At 45.5% G+C, this 15035-nt stretch overlaps 2 protein-coding genes across 8 annotated transcripts in view; one reads left to right on the forward strand and one right to left on the reverse strand.

Moving 5' to 3' along the window:
* klc1a (kinesin light chain 1a) overlaps positions 1–10012 on the forward strand; it is a 40390-nt gene extending 30378 nt beyond the window's left edge. For 4 of the 7 annotated variants that reach the window (XM_088924883.1, XM_088924884.1, XM_088924881.1 and 1 more), the window contains exons 15-16: positions 4173–4239; positions 6358–10012. In XM_088924883.1, coding sequence (XP_088781009.1) covers positions 4173–4239; positions 6358–6423 — 133 coding nt within the window. In that variant the 3' untranslated portion in view covers positions 6424–10012. The remainder of the gene's footprint in view (positions 1–4172; positions 4240–6357) is intronic. The other 3 variants (XM_088924888.1, XM_088924885.1, XM_088924886.1) reach the window with 1 other exon arrangement.
* A 675-nt stretch (positions 10013–10687) lies between these two features.
* xrcc3 (X-ray repair complementing 3) lies at positions 10688–15027 on the reverse strand. Its single transcript, XM_088924897.1, has 7 exons — positions 14900–15027; positions 14437–14574; positions 13515–13709; positions 12608–12762; positions 12120–12332; positions 11494–11540; positions 10688–11138 (listed from the first exon to the last, which is right to left on the reverse strand). The coding sequence occupies exons 1-7, from the start codon at positions 14952–14954 to the stop codon at positions 10841–10843; spliced, it is 1101 nt and encodes a 366-aa protein (XP_088781023.1). The 5' UTR covers positions 14955–15027; the 3' UTR covers positions 10688–10840.
* Positions 15028–15035: the final 8 nt, after the last annotated feature.

Here is a 15035-nt window from a genome sequence, read left to right on the forward strand (position 1 = left end):
GTGTCCTCACAGAGCTTTCATTTTCAGGTGAATTGGGCTGTGGTGTATTCACTCTTGGCAGTTCAATTTATGAGAGTTGCACCAGTTTTCTTAACTGATTCACCAGTAAATTCAGATTTCCTCAACACCCTCGTTTCTTCAGTCCTCTCCTCAGCTTTGACTGAATGTAATGAAGTTGCACTGTTAAATTGCACAGGCTTTTTCTGAACCCCGAAAAACATGTTGTTAGCATTGACTGTCATGAACAAAACTATTTTACCTTTAACAGATGGAAGTGGGAATACCAGACTGACTTTAAAAAAAACATACCAATATAAAATAAAAGAAATGCCCTTCTGGTTCCAACTGGGTTTTGTCGACATTCTGCGGAGACACCTGTGTGTTCCCGTTGTGTGGGCTGTTGGTTGGCTTGCTGTGAGGCTGCCGAGAGTGTTGGATTAAGGGAGAATATCAGAGCAAACCTTCTTGCCAGAGGCCTGCTACAGTTCGGACTGTCCGCAGAGCTTCCTTAAAATCTCCTGCATTTGCTAAGAAGACAAGCAAAGATTTTAATTTTTTTATTAACTAACAAGATATATGCATAATCTTCAGATTGGACGGTTAGAAGGTTAAATGTTTCGTACTGTACCAAATTCTTAGTTGGGACAATTTTCTTGAATTCTCATTGGACCTCAGACACCCTTAAAACTACCCTGCTTTCCAGCACCTTATGAGCAAGTCAACTTGGGTTGCAAAACTGCTGTTTTAGTATTCTGTGTTTCAGTGCCTTGTGTGGCATTTTTTTTTCCCCGTTTTAAGTAGTTTTTATTATCATTTTGATATTCTTTATTTTACCACCTTCTGGATTGTGTTGAATTTGTCTGCATGAACATCCTTTTGTTTTAATGTCCTCATGCTGTACTCCTGACTGTACCTGTCTGACATGAATAAATACCTTTAAACAGTCTGTTGGCCAGTAGTGCATGCCTCGTCACTGTCCTTCTAGCTCTTTCACCATCCCTCCTACAGTAGGTGGCTGAAATCTTGTGCTGCTTTCGCTCAGATATGCTGGATCATTTCAGCACATATCCTCTCCATCTCCTTCCAGACGTTAACTGCCATTATTTTTAATTCCATTTAGATTGCATCTCCATATATCATCCCACTAGATTAACTCATCCTCCTGAATTTAACTAATAAGTCCGACGAGAGACACAGAAATCCTTGCAGCTGCTTGGGGTACTAGTTCTAGTGCTTTTTTTTATTTACAGAACCAAACTTCACTCTTGCCAGTGCACCCTAGATTAGGTGAAGTTCAAGCTCAGATGAACTGAGATCATTGGAAAGAAAACCGGGAAACGTCTTTATTTGAGTCAGAGTGTCTGAGCAGTCTGGGAAAAGGCAGGGTGCATTTACTGTAGTTGCAATGCTGTTCAAGGTCTGTGTGGAAATATATGACCGACCTGACATCTCCCTTTTCCTGGGGAACTCACGCTCCATGGCTGCCCTGTGCACCAGTGGTGGGAGATGGCTGTGAGTGGATACAGACAGTGGGTGGGGCCTGCTAAATAAAAAACAGGTCTGAGTGCAGAATGCTGTGCCACTGTTCTGTCCCCTTCCGTTTTGAAGGAGAGAATCCCAGCAAAGGGAAAGCCCAGCCTGGTAGGCAGTAGAGCTGGAGGTGAGTGGCAGAGGGCTCCTGTTGGGGTTGTTTTTTTTACATGTGGGGTCAGGGAGGCAAGGAATATAGTGTCCTGTGCAGACAGGAGGTGAACAGAAGAGGACAGTGACAGGACCCTGGCATTAACCACCTGATGCATTTATGATCAGACTAACCCAATCAGGGTGCCTGAGATGAGGTCTGCGTGATTCCCTGGCCTGTGGTTGTTTAACATTCTGAGATTCTCCTAACCTGCTGCGGAACCTTTCTTTAACATTCTGAGGATCCATTTAACAAGCTCCGGTTCTGTTTAACAGATTGTGTTTTGCATCTCTTTGTAAAGTGGAGGAAGTCTCCTCTAAAACGTTTTTTTTCTTTATTCTTTATGAGATGTGATGGACATACTGTAGTTCATTTAAAAGATTGTTTTTCAGTCAGTTATGAAAATGGCAAATTTAGACTACCTTGCTGCTTTAAAGCATTATGAACATGTTAAATAGAAAGGTTTCTCAGGAGAGAATAAAAGTCACAGAATTGAGCGCCCACTGTGTAGGGGCTCTGTCTTTCAAAAGGTTTTCAGGAGAGGAGAGAAAGCCAAATCCTGACTTCATAGTAGAAGGATGAGGTCAACATGGAAACCACAGAAAAAAAAATAATACGAACCCTGGATACTGAGAGTCAGGCTTGTTGCGAACTGGAGGCTATGGGGAACTCCACTGGTGCTGCCTGGTTTGCCCCTGCCATAAGTGAGGATGGGAAAGTTGTCAGAGTGGAGGTGCTTCCTGCCCTGATTCCTGCTCCTAATACTACACTTCTCTTTATGGGGACAGTATTTCCCCGAGAGCCTGTGCTGAGGGCGCCTGAGCTGAGTCCTGCCCTCTTGATGTCGCTGGTGACCGTTCACTGATGAGCCAGTGCAGCACCAGGAGGTCAGAATGCAGTTCTGGAACGCAGTGATGATCTCCAGTCTGTTTGAGGCATTCCAACCTGAGAGATTTTGATGCTACCTAACCTGATTCTGTGAACCATAAGCGCCCTTTCTGAATGATGATGTTGAATGATAGGTTTTTGTTATGTGTGTGATCATTTCATCACCGGTGAGGACGTTGGACTCTTGGATCCCAGACTCGCTCCCTGCCAAGAATCTCTCCCACAGCCAGTGTGTCACCTTAAGGGGTCACAGGTGCAGGGTGGGGGTGCACAGGGGTTTGCTGAAGGCTGTCCACCTAGCAGTAATGTGCTTCGTTACAGGAGCGGCGCACCAGTTCCAGCAACTTCAATCGGATTTCACACAAATTCACAAAGTCATGAGTTATTTAGTTCCAGTGAAGGCTTTGCAGCTTGTTGGCTGCTAAAACAGTCTTATAGCAGATCTAGCCACTTTTCTTGAACTGCTGGGTACAATGATGCACCAGAAGAAGAAATCGGCATATTTGCCTTCAGCATTCTCTCCGCATACATAATGTGGCATTACAGTGCATGGACTGAAGAGGGAAAGGTTCTTATTAATTTTTTTTTTGGTGGGGGGCTACTGCAAAAGTGAGACATTTCTGGTTGGATAACGTCTAATAAACAGACATAATTGCAATTTCAATGCATTAACTGGTAGTCTTAAACTAGAACTGTAACGTGACCGGCAGTGGAGTTTTTTTTAAAGGAACCTTTAACACCATTTTCACTTCTACTTGGGGTGGGCTGGGCCGTAGTAACACAGCACTAACCTGTCTTGTAACGCAGCCTGTACTTGCTCACATTAGTAACCTCCTTTTCACGGCGCTGAGCTCCGAGCTCTGACTTGTGTTCAATTTGGAATGACCCTGCACCAAACACCTCAAAATATAGTGAACAATTAAAACAAAAACGTGTATTCTATGTTTTACTAGAGCTTTACTACACTTAAGGAGTTTACTAATGTGTGTATGGCCGTGGGAAGAGCGTGTTGCAACAGTGGATCACAGCTGGGAACTCAAACCAAAAGACTATCCCAGTCTAAGCCTCAGAACTATTCTGAACGTATCGCACATGCGTCGTTTTTGACTTCCAACGAGGCCAAAAAAACACCGTCATAACTCCTTCGAAGACGGTTCACAACGTGCTGCAACAACACGCGTCGTCCTTTACAACCGCTTGTGCGCTCGGCCGGAAGCTGAGAGCAGAGACTCCAGGTGAAATGATGGAGGACAGGAATTTCCTCGCCGGTGCAGCTCAGTAACAGAGTGTCCTGGTACTGTATGTTCGTGGGCTGCGTGGATTCTCTGCACGTTGTTCTATTGCGTTGCGCACTGTTCGTGAGGGAGTTATGGCGGTGATTTCCCCCCCCCCCAACTCGTGCGAGCGAAGCGCCACCCTGACGAGGAGGGAGATGCCGCTGGCCAGTCCTCTGGGCTCGGGCTGTGCACCACTGTTCTCTGCTCGATGCCCGTGGCGCCTCCTGGCACTAACCTGCGCCCGGTGAGCGCCCGGTGCGGCTGTGTGGATCGCTGTCCTGCCGTTCTCACTGATTTGTCCTTGCATGTGACTGTCCTGGATGCAGCATGAAGCGTGCCAGCTCTCTGAGCGTACTTAACACGGCTGACAAGGCTGCTGGAGACCCCTTTCAAGTAAGGAGCTGAGATTTTCCTGTTTTTATACAGCGGGGGTGGGGGTGGGGAAGCCCAGCCAGAGCACACACGGGCCCACAACTGATACACACGCAGGACTACAACAATCGAAACCTGGGAATTTCGATGCGCACAACTCTTTAAAAACATTTAAATCTTTAAATCATTCTTGCCTAGCTAGTTAAGTACAATTAAGGATATAACAAAGTTGCCATGCATAATTGTGGGTTCTCATCCTTTTTAAGGAAAATGGAAATCTTAAATGCAGTTTAAGTAATACAAAAATATAACAATTGGCAGAAAAACATGCACAAACATGAGGTATTGTTGGATTAAATGGGCAGCAAAAGTTACAGAAAGATGTGCACCGATTAGGACTTTGAATCGATCTTAGGTTCTACTGTACAGCTGTAGTGCTTTAATATGTATCAGTTGTATTGAACACAATAGTGGGGCAGTGATGTAGCTGTGTTTCCACATTGCCACCACCCTTATCAAAGATAAACACCTTAATAACAATGGATGCAGGAGATTCATTGCAATTTGTATTTACATTTCTAAGATTAATTTAAATGGTTTAAAAATCATTTTCTTTATTACAAAGGGCCTTTTACATGAGGGTATATATCAGTCTTCTGAGCAGATAAGAACTCAGGATTCATGCGCAGTGCTTTTGGTCTTTTCCATGATGTACAGTCCACTGTTAAGTCATTTAATTCCTTTGCATGGGATACAGCTCGCCCACAATGTTCCAATACCCTTGTAATTTACAAACTAACCATGTCTAACTGTCCTTTTAAGTTTTACTAATTAATGTGGCTACATGCTTACTTACAACCTCAAGAATATAAAATGTCTTGTTGTGCAAATTGCCTGGTTAGGCTTGTTAGTTATTCTGGCCTTTAATACAACCCAGTAACATAGAGCCTCAAGTATGCTTTCTCTGAAAATAAAAAAGAAATAAGAAGCTCTTCTTACTTCAGTTAATTATAATTAACTATCATTTCTAATCTGTTTTCATGGTGTTGTACTTATTGAATTATACATTTCCAAACAGTTTCAAAAAGACGTGAATATAGGACAATCTGGTTGCCTGTGGTGTGATTGAATCCGAAATCGAATGCAACAGCGAGAGCCCGTGCGTATGCAAAATCAGTACATGGAGTGACACAAAATGTCCAGAAGGTGCCGCTGTTTGCCCACATAAGGACAGTTGCCAATCAGAACTCCTAAATAAGAGTTTGGCCAATCAAACCCAGCAATGCCTGGTCCACCTGTTAACACATTGGACTGGTGTCCTTTTAGATCTGCTGGAAATTAGATTACACTGACTGGATTGTAGTTTCTTTTAAAATTAGTCTTAAAAATAGAGAAAGGGTTTAAGGCTAAAGTAATTACAGTATGTTTGACAAAAATAAAATAATTTCAAACCAGATATTTTAATTCTTTACAGAGTGGGACTGACAAAGATCTCTGCTTTAATTATGCTAACCTCACTCCTCTTATGCTGTGTTCACAATTCTAACAGAAATCAAATTTCTGCAAGATCAGGCCTGCTTTAAAAGAGGTTTGCACGTTATTGTCAGGAATGCAAACTCAGAATGGTAAAAGGGTATCTATTTCTATGTTTTCTTTATACTTTGACATTGCAGCTAAACACTTCTGGTGTCTCCTTTTCACATGCTTATGCTACGAGTTACAATGAGCAAGAAAGCGCAACTTAAGAGCTAGGTTTTCAAAGCTGATATCCCAGACTCTGCCAACAATAACTGCAGAATTAAAAGTTTTATATCTTTTAGAGCAGTAAAAGGAAGTTGCTGAATAAAGAGGCTGCCCTGTCACTGATATGCCACTCTATCCTGTTGTTCATCCTGGATTCTCCCCGTTAGGAAGTGCCTGGTGCTGAGGTTTCCTGCGGCTTTATTACCCAGTCATTCCTAGAGGAAATATAAAACCGTGTTGGAGTGCACTGTTTAGCTGGTCAATGTGAAAATAAATTTGGCGACTGATCTCTTGGCTCCTGCAAGACGAAGCTCACTTTGTTTTGCTTCATGTTCTCAAACTTTAGACAAAAATCTTTAAAAAAAACCATGCGTGTTTGTGTGTTCGGCCCAACAGGAACGAAATAATAGTCTGAAGAAAGGTCGCGACCTGAGTGCCAGCCAAACTGACCTGGCACACTGACGGTCCTGCAGGATGCCCCAAGGACTGGCAAACAGGAGGGGGAGTTGGCTGATGGGAAGACTGGAGGTTATCGTGCAGCAGAACCCAGAACCAGTCCTGGAGCCTCTCCTACTGAGCTGACCCACTTCACCGACCATCAGGACTTCCTCTCTTCTCCACCAGACCCTCTAGAAAAACTGTGCACTCAAACTGACTGGTGCAATTGTCCTGCAGTGCAATCCTTTTTTGATCCGAATTGATTTTATCAAGAATTGTGTTGCTGGTTTTAAGGAAGCAGCAGTGGTATTGCTCATGGCCCAGCGTCGTGGCTCGTTTTGGTTTTTCAAGAGCCAGGTGTCTACGTGACGGCGCAGTCGTCTGCCTGGCTCCAGAGCTGCTCTGGCCTGTGCTGTTCTGCGGAGCCGTGAGGAGGATTGCGCTGGTTGGTGTCTCTTTGCACACACGCCTGCCCGTTTGTGATCCCACATAGCGGCGTCCTCCTGCGACGGGCACCGACATTTCAGGACAGAGTGGGCGTCCCCTGCTGCTCTCCCCAGCCTTCCTAACTCTTTGATCGGAGTATAGCCTCTGTTGCTGCCTGTCCCCAGTGTTTTCAGATTGTACCTAGCTAGACGATATATGATTTTATTTCTGGAGAGCTGTTTTTATTTTATGCCATAGGGAATAGTTAAAGTTTGTGTTGGGTGTTATAACAGATCAGACGAACACTTTTTGTTTATAACCTTTTGGAGCTTGTGCAGCCTTAAAGGGAGGTCCCATGCTGTTCCAAGCTGGAACCCTGCCCGCTGGACAGAACAGGGATGTTGCTCCGGATGTTTTGCTTGTGTGCGATTTAGCATGAGGGCTCTGTGTCCGAGGCAGAGGAGGAATTGCGCAGCATCAAAACACCTCAAGGTATCTCAACCCTGCATGTGTTTCTCAGGATTTTCAAATACTAAGGCTATAAAAAAAATACAAATACAATACAAAAAAAAAATGTTTTTTATTTATTGTTAACACATTAATCTTTGTTTGGAAGAGGAATTTAGGATGCTGGTTTTCCATGCTTGCATTCACCAGGATTTGAATATATCCTTAGGAATTGTGTGCAGCCAATACATACGGATGAATGGGATCTTGTTAAAGACAAACTTAGCAACTATTACATTTAGATGCTATAACCTACAGAAGTACACTTATTACACTTAACTTTATATTAGATTGCACATGCCTTAATACCAGATACTACAATACTAGAATATACTAAGTCATTAACTTAAAACCTAGGTTATTCATGCTGAACACACCATATGCAGACGTATGAATTAGTCACATCAATATGTTGATGTGCTCATAGAGAAACATCTCGAACACTAAAAGTTCTGGATGTCATTTCTGTTGTCTAATGGCTCTTCAGGGTTTGTCTCCATGGCTTCAATATTCCTTCAATATGATTATTCAACATTCTTAGGCCGTTCACAAGGATATCTTCCATGTGGAGTGTTCCTATGACTCGGAGAAAGAATGTTTTTTCCCCCGAAAACAGTTTTTGTTATAATAAGTACGTTTTTCCTCAAAAGGCATTATGATGAAGACCGCATGTAGTCTTTCAGCGCCTAACGATTTTCTTTCAACAGTTAAAAAAAAACCCCCATACCATCTGCTGATGGTAGAATCGGTTTCCGCAAAGCGTAGCACAACAGAGTACAACCAGTACTGTGTGTCACTGTTTCTCTTTCAGTGCCTCTGTGGATTCAGGCGACTGGCCCTCTCCTCTAGGTACTGAAGAACACTCAGTTACTCATGCTGAGCTCAGGCCTTGACGATCTGTTGCCCTCGCCTAAAAGGCATATTTTTGCCTCTTTTACCATTTGCAAGCTGCCTCTATCCTGTATGGCCCTGGCCCTGTTAGAGTGATAAATCCGGAGTCATGACGACAGGGCGTTGATTGTATTTACATTTTTGCTGCTCTAGGCACGTTCTGTGCAAATGACTTCAATCTTTATTGACTTCTGCTGGACAGTTTCTGGGTGTGCGTTCTTTCTATCTCTCTGTGCAAATGACCGTGATGCCTCAAGGCCACAATGCAAAATAGTAAAATGTAGGATCCTATATGATGTAATGATTGTTGCATCTCCACCAGCTCACTGAACCAAGCCTGGTTCATATCTTCTATGGCCTTCTATGCACCGTCTTTATACGTAACAATCCTGCCTAACACCAGAGTAACTTACATTAAAAATAAAAATCACGAGCTCAGAGTGCCACACACTGTCTGCAGAGAAATCCCAGAGATTGGTGGGACTATGGAGGTGGAAAAGGGAGCCTGGAAGTCGGCTTTTGGTAAATATGGTCTTTGAGCAGTTCTGCTTGCAGTGCGGGTTTTCAAGCCCGGGCTGGTCGCGGGTCTTTATGGCCAACGAGACAAAGACACAGGTGTAACCCGCTGTGGGAAGATGTGACTAGTGAGAGGACTGCTGGCACAGCTGGAGCCAGAGACTTGGGGTCTTCGGAGGGAGCGGTCTTTTTATTCATTGAACGGTGGCAGCACAGAGCAGGGTGAATGCCAGATCGATGGAGGACACACAATCAAAAACAGAGAACAGTCCCTCTGCCTTGCACTCCTCCTTCCTTTATTCTTCTCACATTGTGCCTGAAGAGATTCGACTTTCTAGACACTTCATTTAAAAAAAAACTCTCCATATGAACTTTGGCAGTGGATGCACTTTTACCTTCAGAAAGAAGCCTGCACACAGACTAGGGACATTGAGAAATAAGGCTGATAAAAGCTCAGGTTGCTGCCTGGCGATTAAAAGCAATGTATTCGTATCGATTTTAACCTAATGGGCTAGCAGCGTATTCCAAACATTCTGGAATTTGTCCCATTCAGACATTCCTGGTCCTTTTACTGTCTGGTGACAGCAACACAGTACTAGAAACCAGAGGTTTATTGAAATGTGAACCTTCTCATTGTATCTAGTTCTGCAACCGACAGCTTCTGCAAGACAGGCAGTCCTGGTGCACATTAATGTCTAGTAATATCTGTCAAAAAAAAAAGCCCCACACGCTATAGTGACTGACAGAAGATTTACCTTTTGTAACTGAAGGTCGGCTTTGAATTGAAAAGAAGAATTTAGTTGCAAACTATTAAGTACTAAATATTCTATTCAGGATATGATTTCTAACAGTGTGTTTTCTCAGTATAGGGAGGCCTTGGGATTAACACATTGGCAGAATGACCTTTGATCTTTCAAGCGTGACAGTACCTGAACTAGTGACTATTTCAAAATAACCTGTATTCAGTGAAAAATAAAAAGAGAAGGCTTTGCCCCCCCCATCGCTCTTAGTGGATGCTGTTCTGTATTGCTGAGCTTTGATTCATAGTGTGCATTTGCTGTATTCCTTTCCCATTTGCCCTTGTATGTGCTGCTGTGAGAACAAAGCAGGGGTCAAGAGGAAGAGACCTCCTGCAATCCGCCGTGTGTACACTGCAGTCTCCATATGGACTGGACAGCTTTTGTCTGCTGGCTGCATCGTTTTACTGTGGTGACTTTTGTGTTGCAGATGTATGTCATATTGAGAAAAGACTAAATACAATACTTTAAATGCTGGATTGTGTGCTTTAAATATATATTTCCAACACTGTGCGATTCAGTTTCTAGGATGCAGGCTGAAACAAAGTTTGCACGCTTGTGGTGTTGATGAGGCTTATCTGAGCTCCAGGGAAGCATGGAGTGCAGCAGGTTGGTGCGGAAAAGTGGGCGAGGAGAATCTAGCGAGTGCGTGTTCCACTGGCGGTGTGGGAGTTAAGCATAGGAGCAGGCCTGCACACAAAGGCATTTGCAAATGCTGTTCAAGTAGTTTCAAGACTGTACTCGCCCCTTGAGACCAGCTTATTACAGCCCTGCCAGTCTGTCCAACCTTCAGCTTGGTCCAACCCACCTGTTCATGTTGTTGCAGCAGTTGAAAAGATCACGTAGCGGCGAGTCAAGTAGAGAACGGGGTGGGATGTTTGGTCAGTGGCATCAGGTGACCTCCAGGTCTCGCCTTAATAAACAGGAAGTCTTAAACATCTGTCTGAACACCATTTGCAAATGCATTTGAGTATCATCTACTCCCGCTGGAATCTCTCCAAACACCTATGGCTCAGTAGACAAGTGACAAATAGTCACTTCTTCTCTTACAGCTCTTGCAATGTGTAAGAGAAAAGAAATTGCACGTATCAGGTCAGACTTGAGCTGATCTGTGTGGTTTTGCAAGATCCCAGTCCCACTTCTTAAAATAATTTATTTGCATGATGTATTTAACTCAATGTTCAGTTCATTATTGTCAAGTCTCATGTCCTCGCCAATCCTGCGTTACTGAAACGTGTACCACAGGTGGCGGTTTCAGAAATAAAAGCCATTGACCCTCCCGAGGGGCGGCGCAGAAGGAGGGTTTAGGTGTCCTTGTTCACGTCGGTGGTGCAGTTTAATGGCTCTGTCCCGGGGATGTGAGGTGCTGAAGCAGACTGGGTTGGCACAGCGATTCCTCTCACCCCCTCCTTGCCCACGCTGCAGATGCAGTAAGCCTGGGGCAGGTGTGGTGCAAACACCACCTCCAGTCGCCTGGATACCAAGCTACTGCCCTCCGCCCTTACAGCATCCCACCCCGACAGTGGGCTCATCATCAGCCTCACAAGCACCTGGTTTGCCCACGTGATGCCCAGAGCTGGCAGCACCCTACGATCCACCAGCCTGGGGGGGACAGGAAAGCCCTTTTAATCACAGATGTAAAAAAAAAACAAACCAGAACACTCATTTTCCAGCTGTGCTACAAATTCATAATATGTCTAAGATAAAAAGCCTTGCTAATTAAACAAAAGGTAAACTGGAACATTGCAGGTTTGTCATCCTGCCCCCGAGACATGATCTATATTTACAATTTAAATTGCATTCAGATTAAGAATGGGTGGAACATGTTTAGCACAAAGTTAAAAAAACACGTTACATTTACCTTCTCTAATGGGCAATAAATGCCCAATTTAATTAATGCCACCTCTTGTTCATCCCTTATTAAAGTGCAGATTAATAGGAACTGTTCTGCACTTACCCAAAATTACACCGTGCCGAATCAGAGTCGCCCACAGCGTCCGTCACCTGGGAGCCCACAGCACAGCCCACGGGGAAGAGGGACAGGGGAGGAGAACAGATCACTCGCAACAGCCTTTCAGGAGCGTCATGAACGTCAACCTGTTTTTATCAGCTAAACACTGGAAAAGGGTTCTAAAGGATATAAAAAATAAGAGCTTGGGTCCGACTTTTATTCTAAGAAACAAAACATGTTTTTGAAAATACAACCCCCGAATAAAGAGACACATTTCAACAAACATGACTTGCACAAGGAGAGGTGAAAGATCCAAAACCTAAAGCGCAGCCTCAGATACACCCCAGGAGCGAAGCCGTGTCTTTGTAGGTAGCGTGGACGCTCATATTGGATTGGGGGATTTTCCTGTAAATTGCTTCGGCAGTTGATCTGTGGGAGTCTGAGATGGCCTTTTCTCAGGTTATTTCTGCTAACCTGGCAAGTGTCCTGACCCTAACAGCCATTTTACAGGGACAACCCAGAGCTATAACCCCACTGCAACTGAACAAGGATAAGAGTGAAGCGACAATGAAACAGCAAGGCAGAGGTCCAGAGGGAGCAGGGAGATGTGCTGGGAGATGCTGGGTGGTTACCTGGTTGACGCAGATAACGGGGGTGCTGAAGGACTGGCTGAGACGGTGCAGACTCTGGGCAAAGGCGAGCAGGTGCCTCGCTCTCTCCCGGGCCTCCTTGGCCTCGAATTCGCAGCGGAACAGAGCAGCGACAGAATCGACCACCACAAGCCTCACCATCCCCCGCAACAGCATGATGGGAACCCGGCGTGACACACAGACCTGCAGCGCCTCCTATAGGGTGTCATGAAAACAGCAGTACGTCTGCATCTTTAGAACCCTACTATTCATCACAGAACGACACACTTTTGACAATTACTATAGATGCCTAGAGTCAGTGCTATCATTTACTTCTCCTGTCCCTCTCCCCGCTCCTCAATAACACTGCACACTTTAACCCTTCTCTCTCTGCAGCTGGGCTCTGACATCAGCAGCCCATATTGAAGTTTAAAGAATGGCGCACACACACGCAAGATGTGACCCTCCCATAAGACCTGCGTGCCACCTACCAGGTCAGCTGTGTGCTCGATATAAATGTTGTTGCTGAACTGGATGCTGGTAACCAGGTCCGGAGGCAGCTCGGGCCTGAGCCTGGCCTGCAGGGAGATGAGCTGCTGCAGGCGCTTGGAGGGGAAGGCGCTTTCTGTGCAGATATAGACAGCTCCTGCACATAAGCCAGAACACACAGAGCCCCTGAGTCCCCAGCCTCTTCACACTGTCACAATCCCTTCGGAGTTCTGCAGGGCAGCCTGCACTTACTAAAACCCCTCCCAGATGGAAAGGAGGCAGTCCATAGAGCGCTGGGTACAGGGACATGCCTTTTATTTTTTAAGAAGTTACTTTCAAGCACTGCAGGTGAAAATTCCCGAAAATAACGTGTTGGGGCTGATGCCAGAAACTACGTGCTGTGGGCATTTTTCTGATTTTTTTTTTCTACATGGGATGATGTTCATTATCTCTGACCTCCGAAAGAAAAACAAAGTGCTGTTTCAGCACGACAGGGAGTGACAGTGCAATGAGGGAAATGAAGAATGACAAAGGACCAGTGCATTGCTCAGAGAGAGAATGTTCTTACCATTTATCACCAATATAGAGGGCTGCCCTAAAGCAGCTAAGAAAAAGCAGGACTTCCTCTGTATAGCAGTTTTGATCAACTGCAGGTTTTAGGAGCTGGGAACTTTAATATAGGTTAACATCAAGTACAGAGGATTTCAGGCCTGTGAGCTTGTTTTGAACAATCCACATACAGAAATGTGTGAAGAAAAAAATATTTTAAATAATGCTTTTAAACAGCTTATAAACCTGCAAAAGGGATAAAGGGGCTGTGCAATGGGAGTTGCACTGATTTCTCTGGGTGGCTCGGCTGCGTGTGTTGTGTCTGCACGTGCAGGCAGCGAGCGCGGAAGACAAACTCACCCGAGCCCAGTCCACCGTGCTCCCTGGGGTACTGCACTGACAGGCACAGCTGCATGCAGAGCTGAGTCTTGCCTGCCCCGCTCTCGCCAGCAATCTCGGTGATTCCAGTCAGCGGGACGCCCCCCCTGAGCAGGGAGTCCAGCACTGGGCAGCCCAGAGAGAGCCTGTGGCTGGGCTCCCGGAGCAGCTGCAGCGCTGCAGACACACAGAGAAGGGGCAGGTGAAGGCAGGCGGAGACACATAACATCATATATATACAATTTCTTGCACTAGGAATTCGTCTTTTCGCAGACCCCAGCTTGCTCTCCATGAGACACAGACACACAGTCAGGGAGAGAAACTGGGGGTCAGAGCGCAGGGTCAGCCATTGTACAGCGCCCCTGGAGCAGCTGGGGTGAAGGGCCTTGCTCCGGGGCCCAACGGAGTAGGATTCCTCTGCCGGCTGCGGGATTTGAACCGGCAACCTTCCAGCCACAGGCACAGACCCTTAGCCACAGAGCCACCGACACAGTGCAGCCCTGGCGTACTTGAAGTGTACCTTGCAGTGTAGCAGGCCTATCCAGCACTGGTGCTGATGGGCCGGTAAGTGTATCTGCACATTTTCTGTGTGTTTTTAAAGCAGCAGCACCTGAAGAGCAGGGAGAAGCTGTTTAAATGGTCCAGTTAAACTCGTAACCACCTGGTTTCGCTCAGGAGTCCGGAATAAAAACCCACAGACACATAAGCCCTCTTGGACCAGGACTGGACACCCCTGACCTGTGTCATCAGTTTTAGAGCAAGCAAGCGGGTTAAAAACAGAAGGACCGCTGTGACTACAGCTGGTCCTGTTGCGTGATGGATACTCTTCACCCTACACAGAGGTGCAAGGAATTTAAGACACTGAAGTTACGAAAACCCCGCATGCCTGTGGAAGACGGTTTACCAGTGACAGGAGGCTCCCGGCAGTAGGATGCTGCCACAGCGCTGTGTAGCTGCTGGACATCAGACTGGGACAGCTTTGTCAAACGCTGCAGGTCGGCTCCTGACAGGCTCAGAACCTCCCGCGCTGACTTCAGGTTCGCTGATATCAAACAAAGGCGAAAGAAGGCACAGAAGTCTTTTTTCGTTTTTCTGGCTACCATGCGGATATCTACACAAGACGCCAACACCTACAGCGCGTTATCAGGACATGCCGAGAACAACTTCGGATGTGCCAAGTTAGTCCCTATATCACATACCCTTTCCTGACCTTTACAAGGGTTTTGTAAACATAAATAATAGAAACTCCTATGTAGCAATTCATTCCAGCAGTTTAATACGTACAAAAAGATGAAAATCGTAGCTTCGGATCGAATTAACTTGTACGGTACTACACGAATTAACCAGAAAGAAGCGGCGACAGTCACCTCTCTTCACAGCCGTAATCACTCGTGGATTCAGTTCTAACTGGTCCCAGTCCATCGCAGCCCCATTCGCAATTGAAAACAGTGCCACGATTAGTACGCAACCCCTGCTAATGCGCGCAGCTTGTCTGTCAACAAC

Source organism: Atractosteus spatula, chromosome 9, assembly GCF_055471065.1.
Source record: "Atractosteus spatula isolate fAtrSpa1 chromosome 9, fAtrSpa1.hap1, whole genome shotgun sequence".
Taxonomy (NCBI): Eukaryota; Metazoa; Chordata; class Actinopteri; order Semionotiformes; family Lepisosteidae; genus Atractosteus; species Atractosteus spatula.

Bases quoted from the DNA above. Each gene is read 5' to 3' on its own strand.
- xrcc3 (XM_088924897.1), bottom strand. From the start codon at position 14,954: ATGGACTGGGACCAGTTAGAACTGAATCCACGAGTGATTACGGCTGTG. The intron at 12,763-13,514 runs GTGAGTTTGTCT...GCTTATGTGCAG, and splicing joins GCACGGTGGACTGGGCTCGG to GAGCTGTCTATATCTGCACA. The intron at 11,139-11,493 runs GTAAGTGCAGAA...TGTCCCCCCCAG, and splicing joins TCGGCACGGTGTAATTTTGG to GCTGGTGGATCGTAGGGTGC.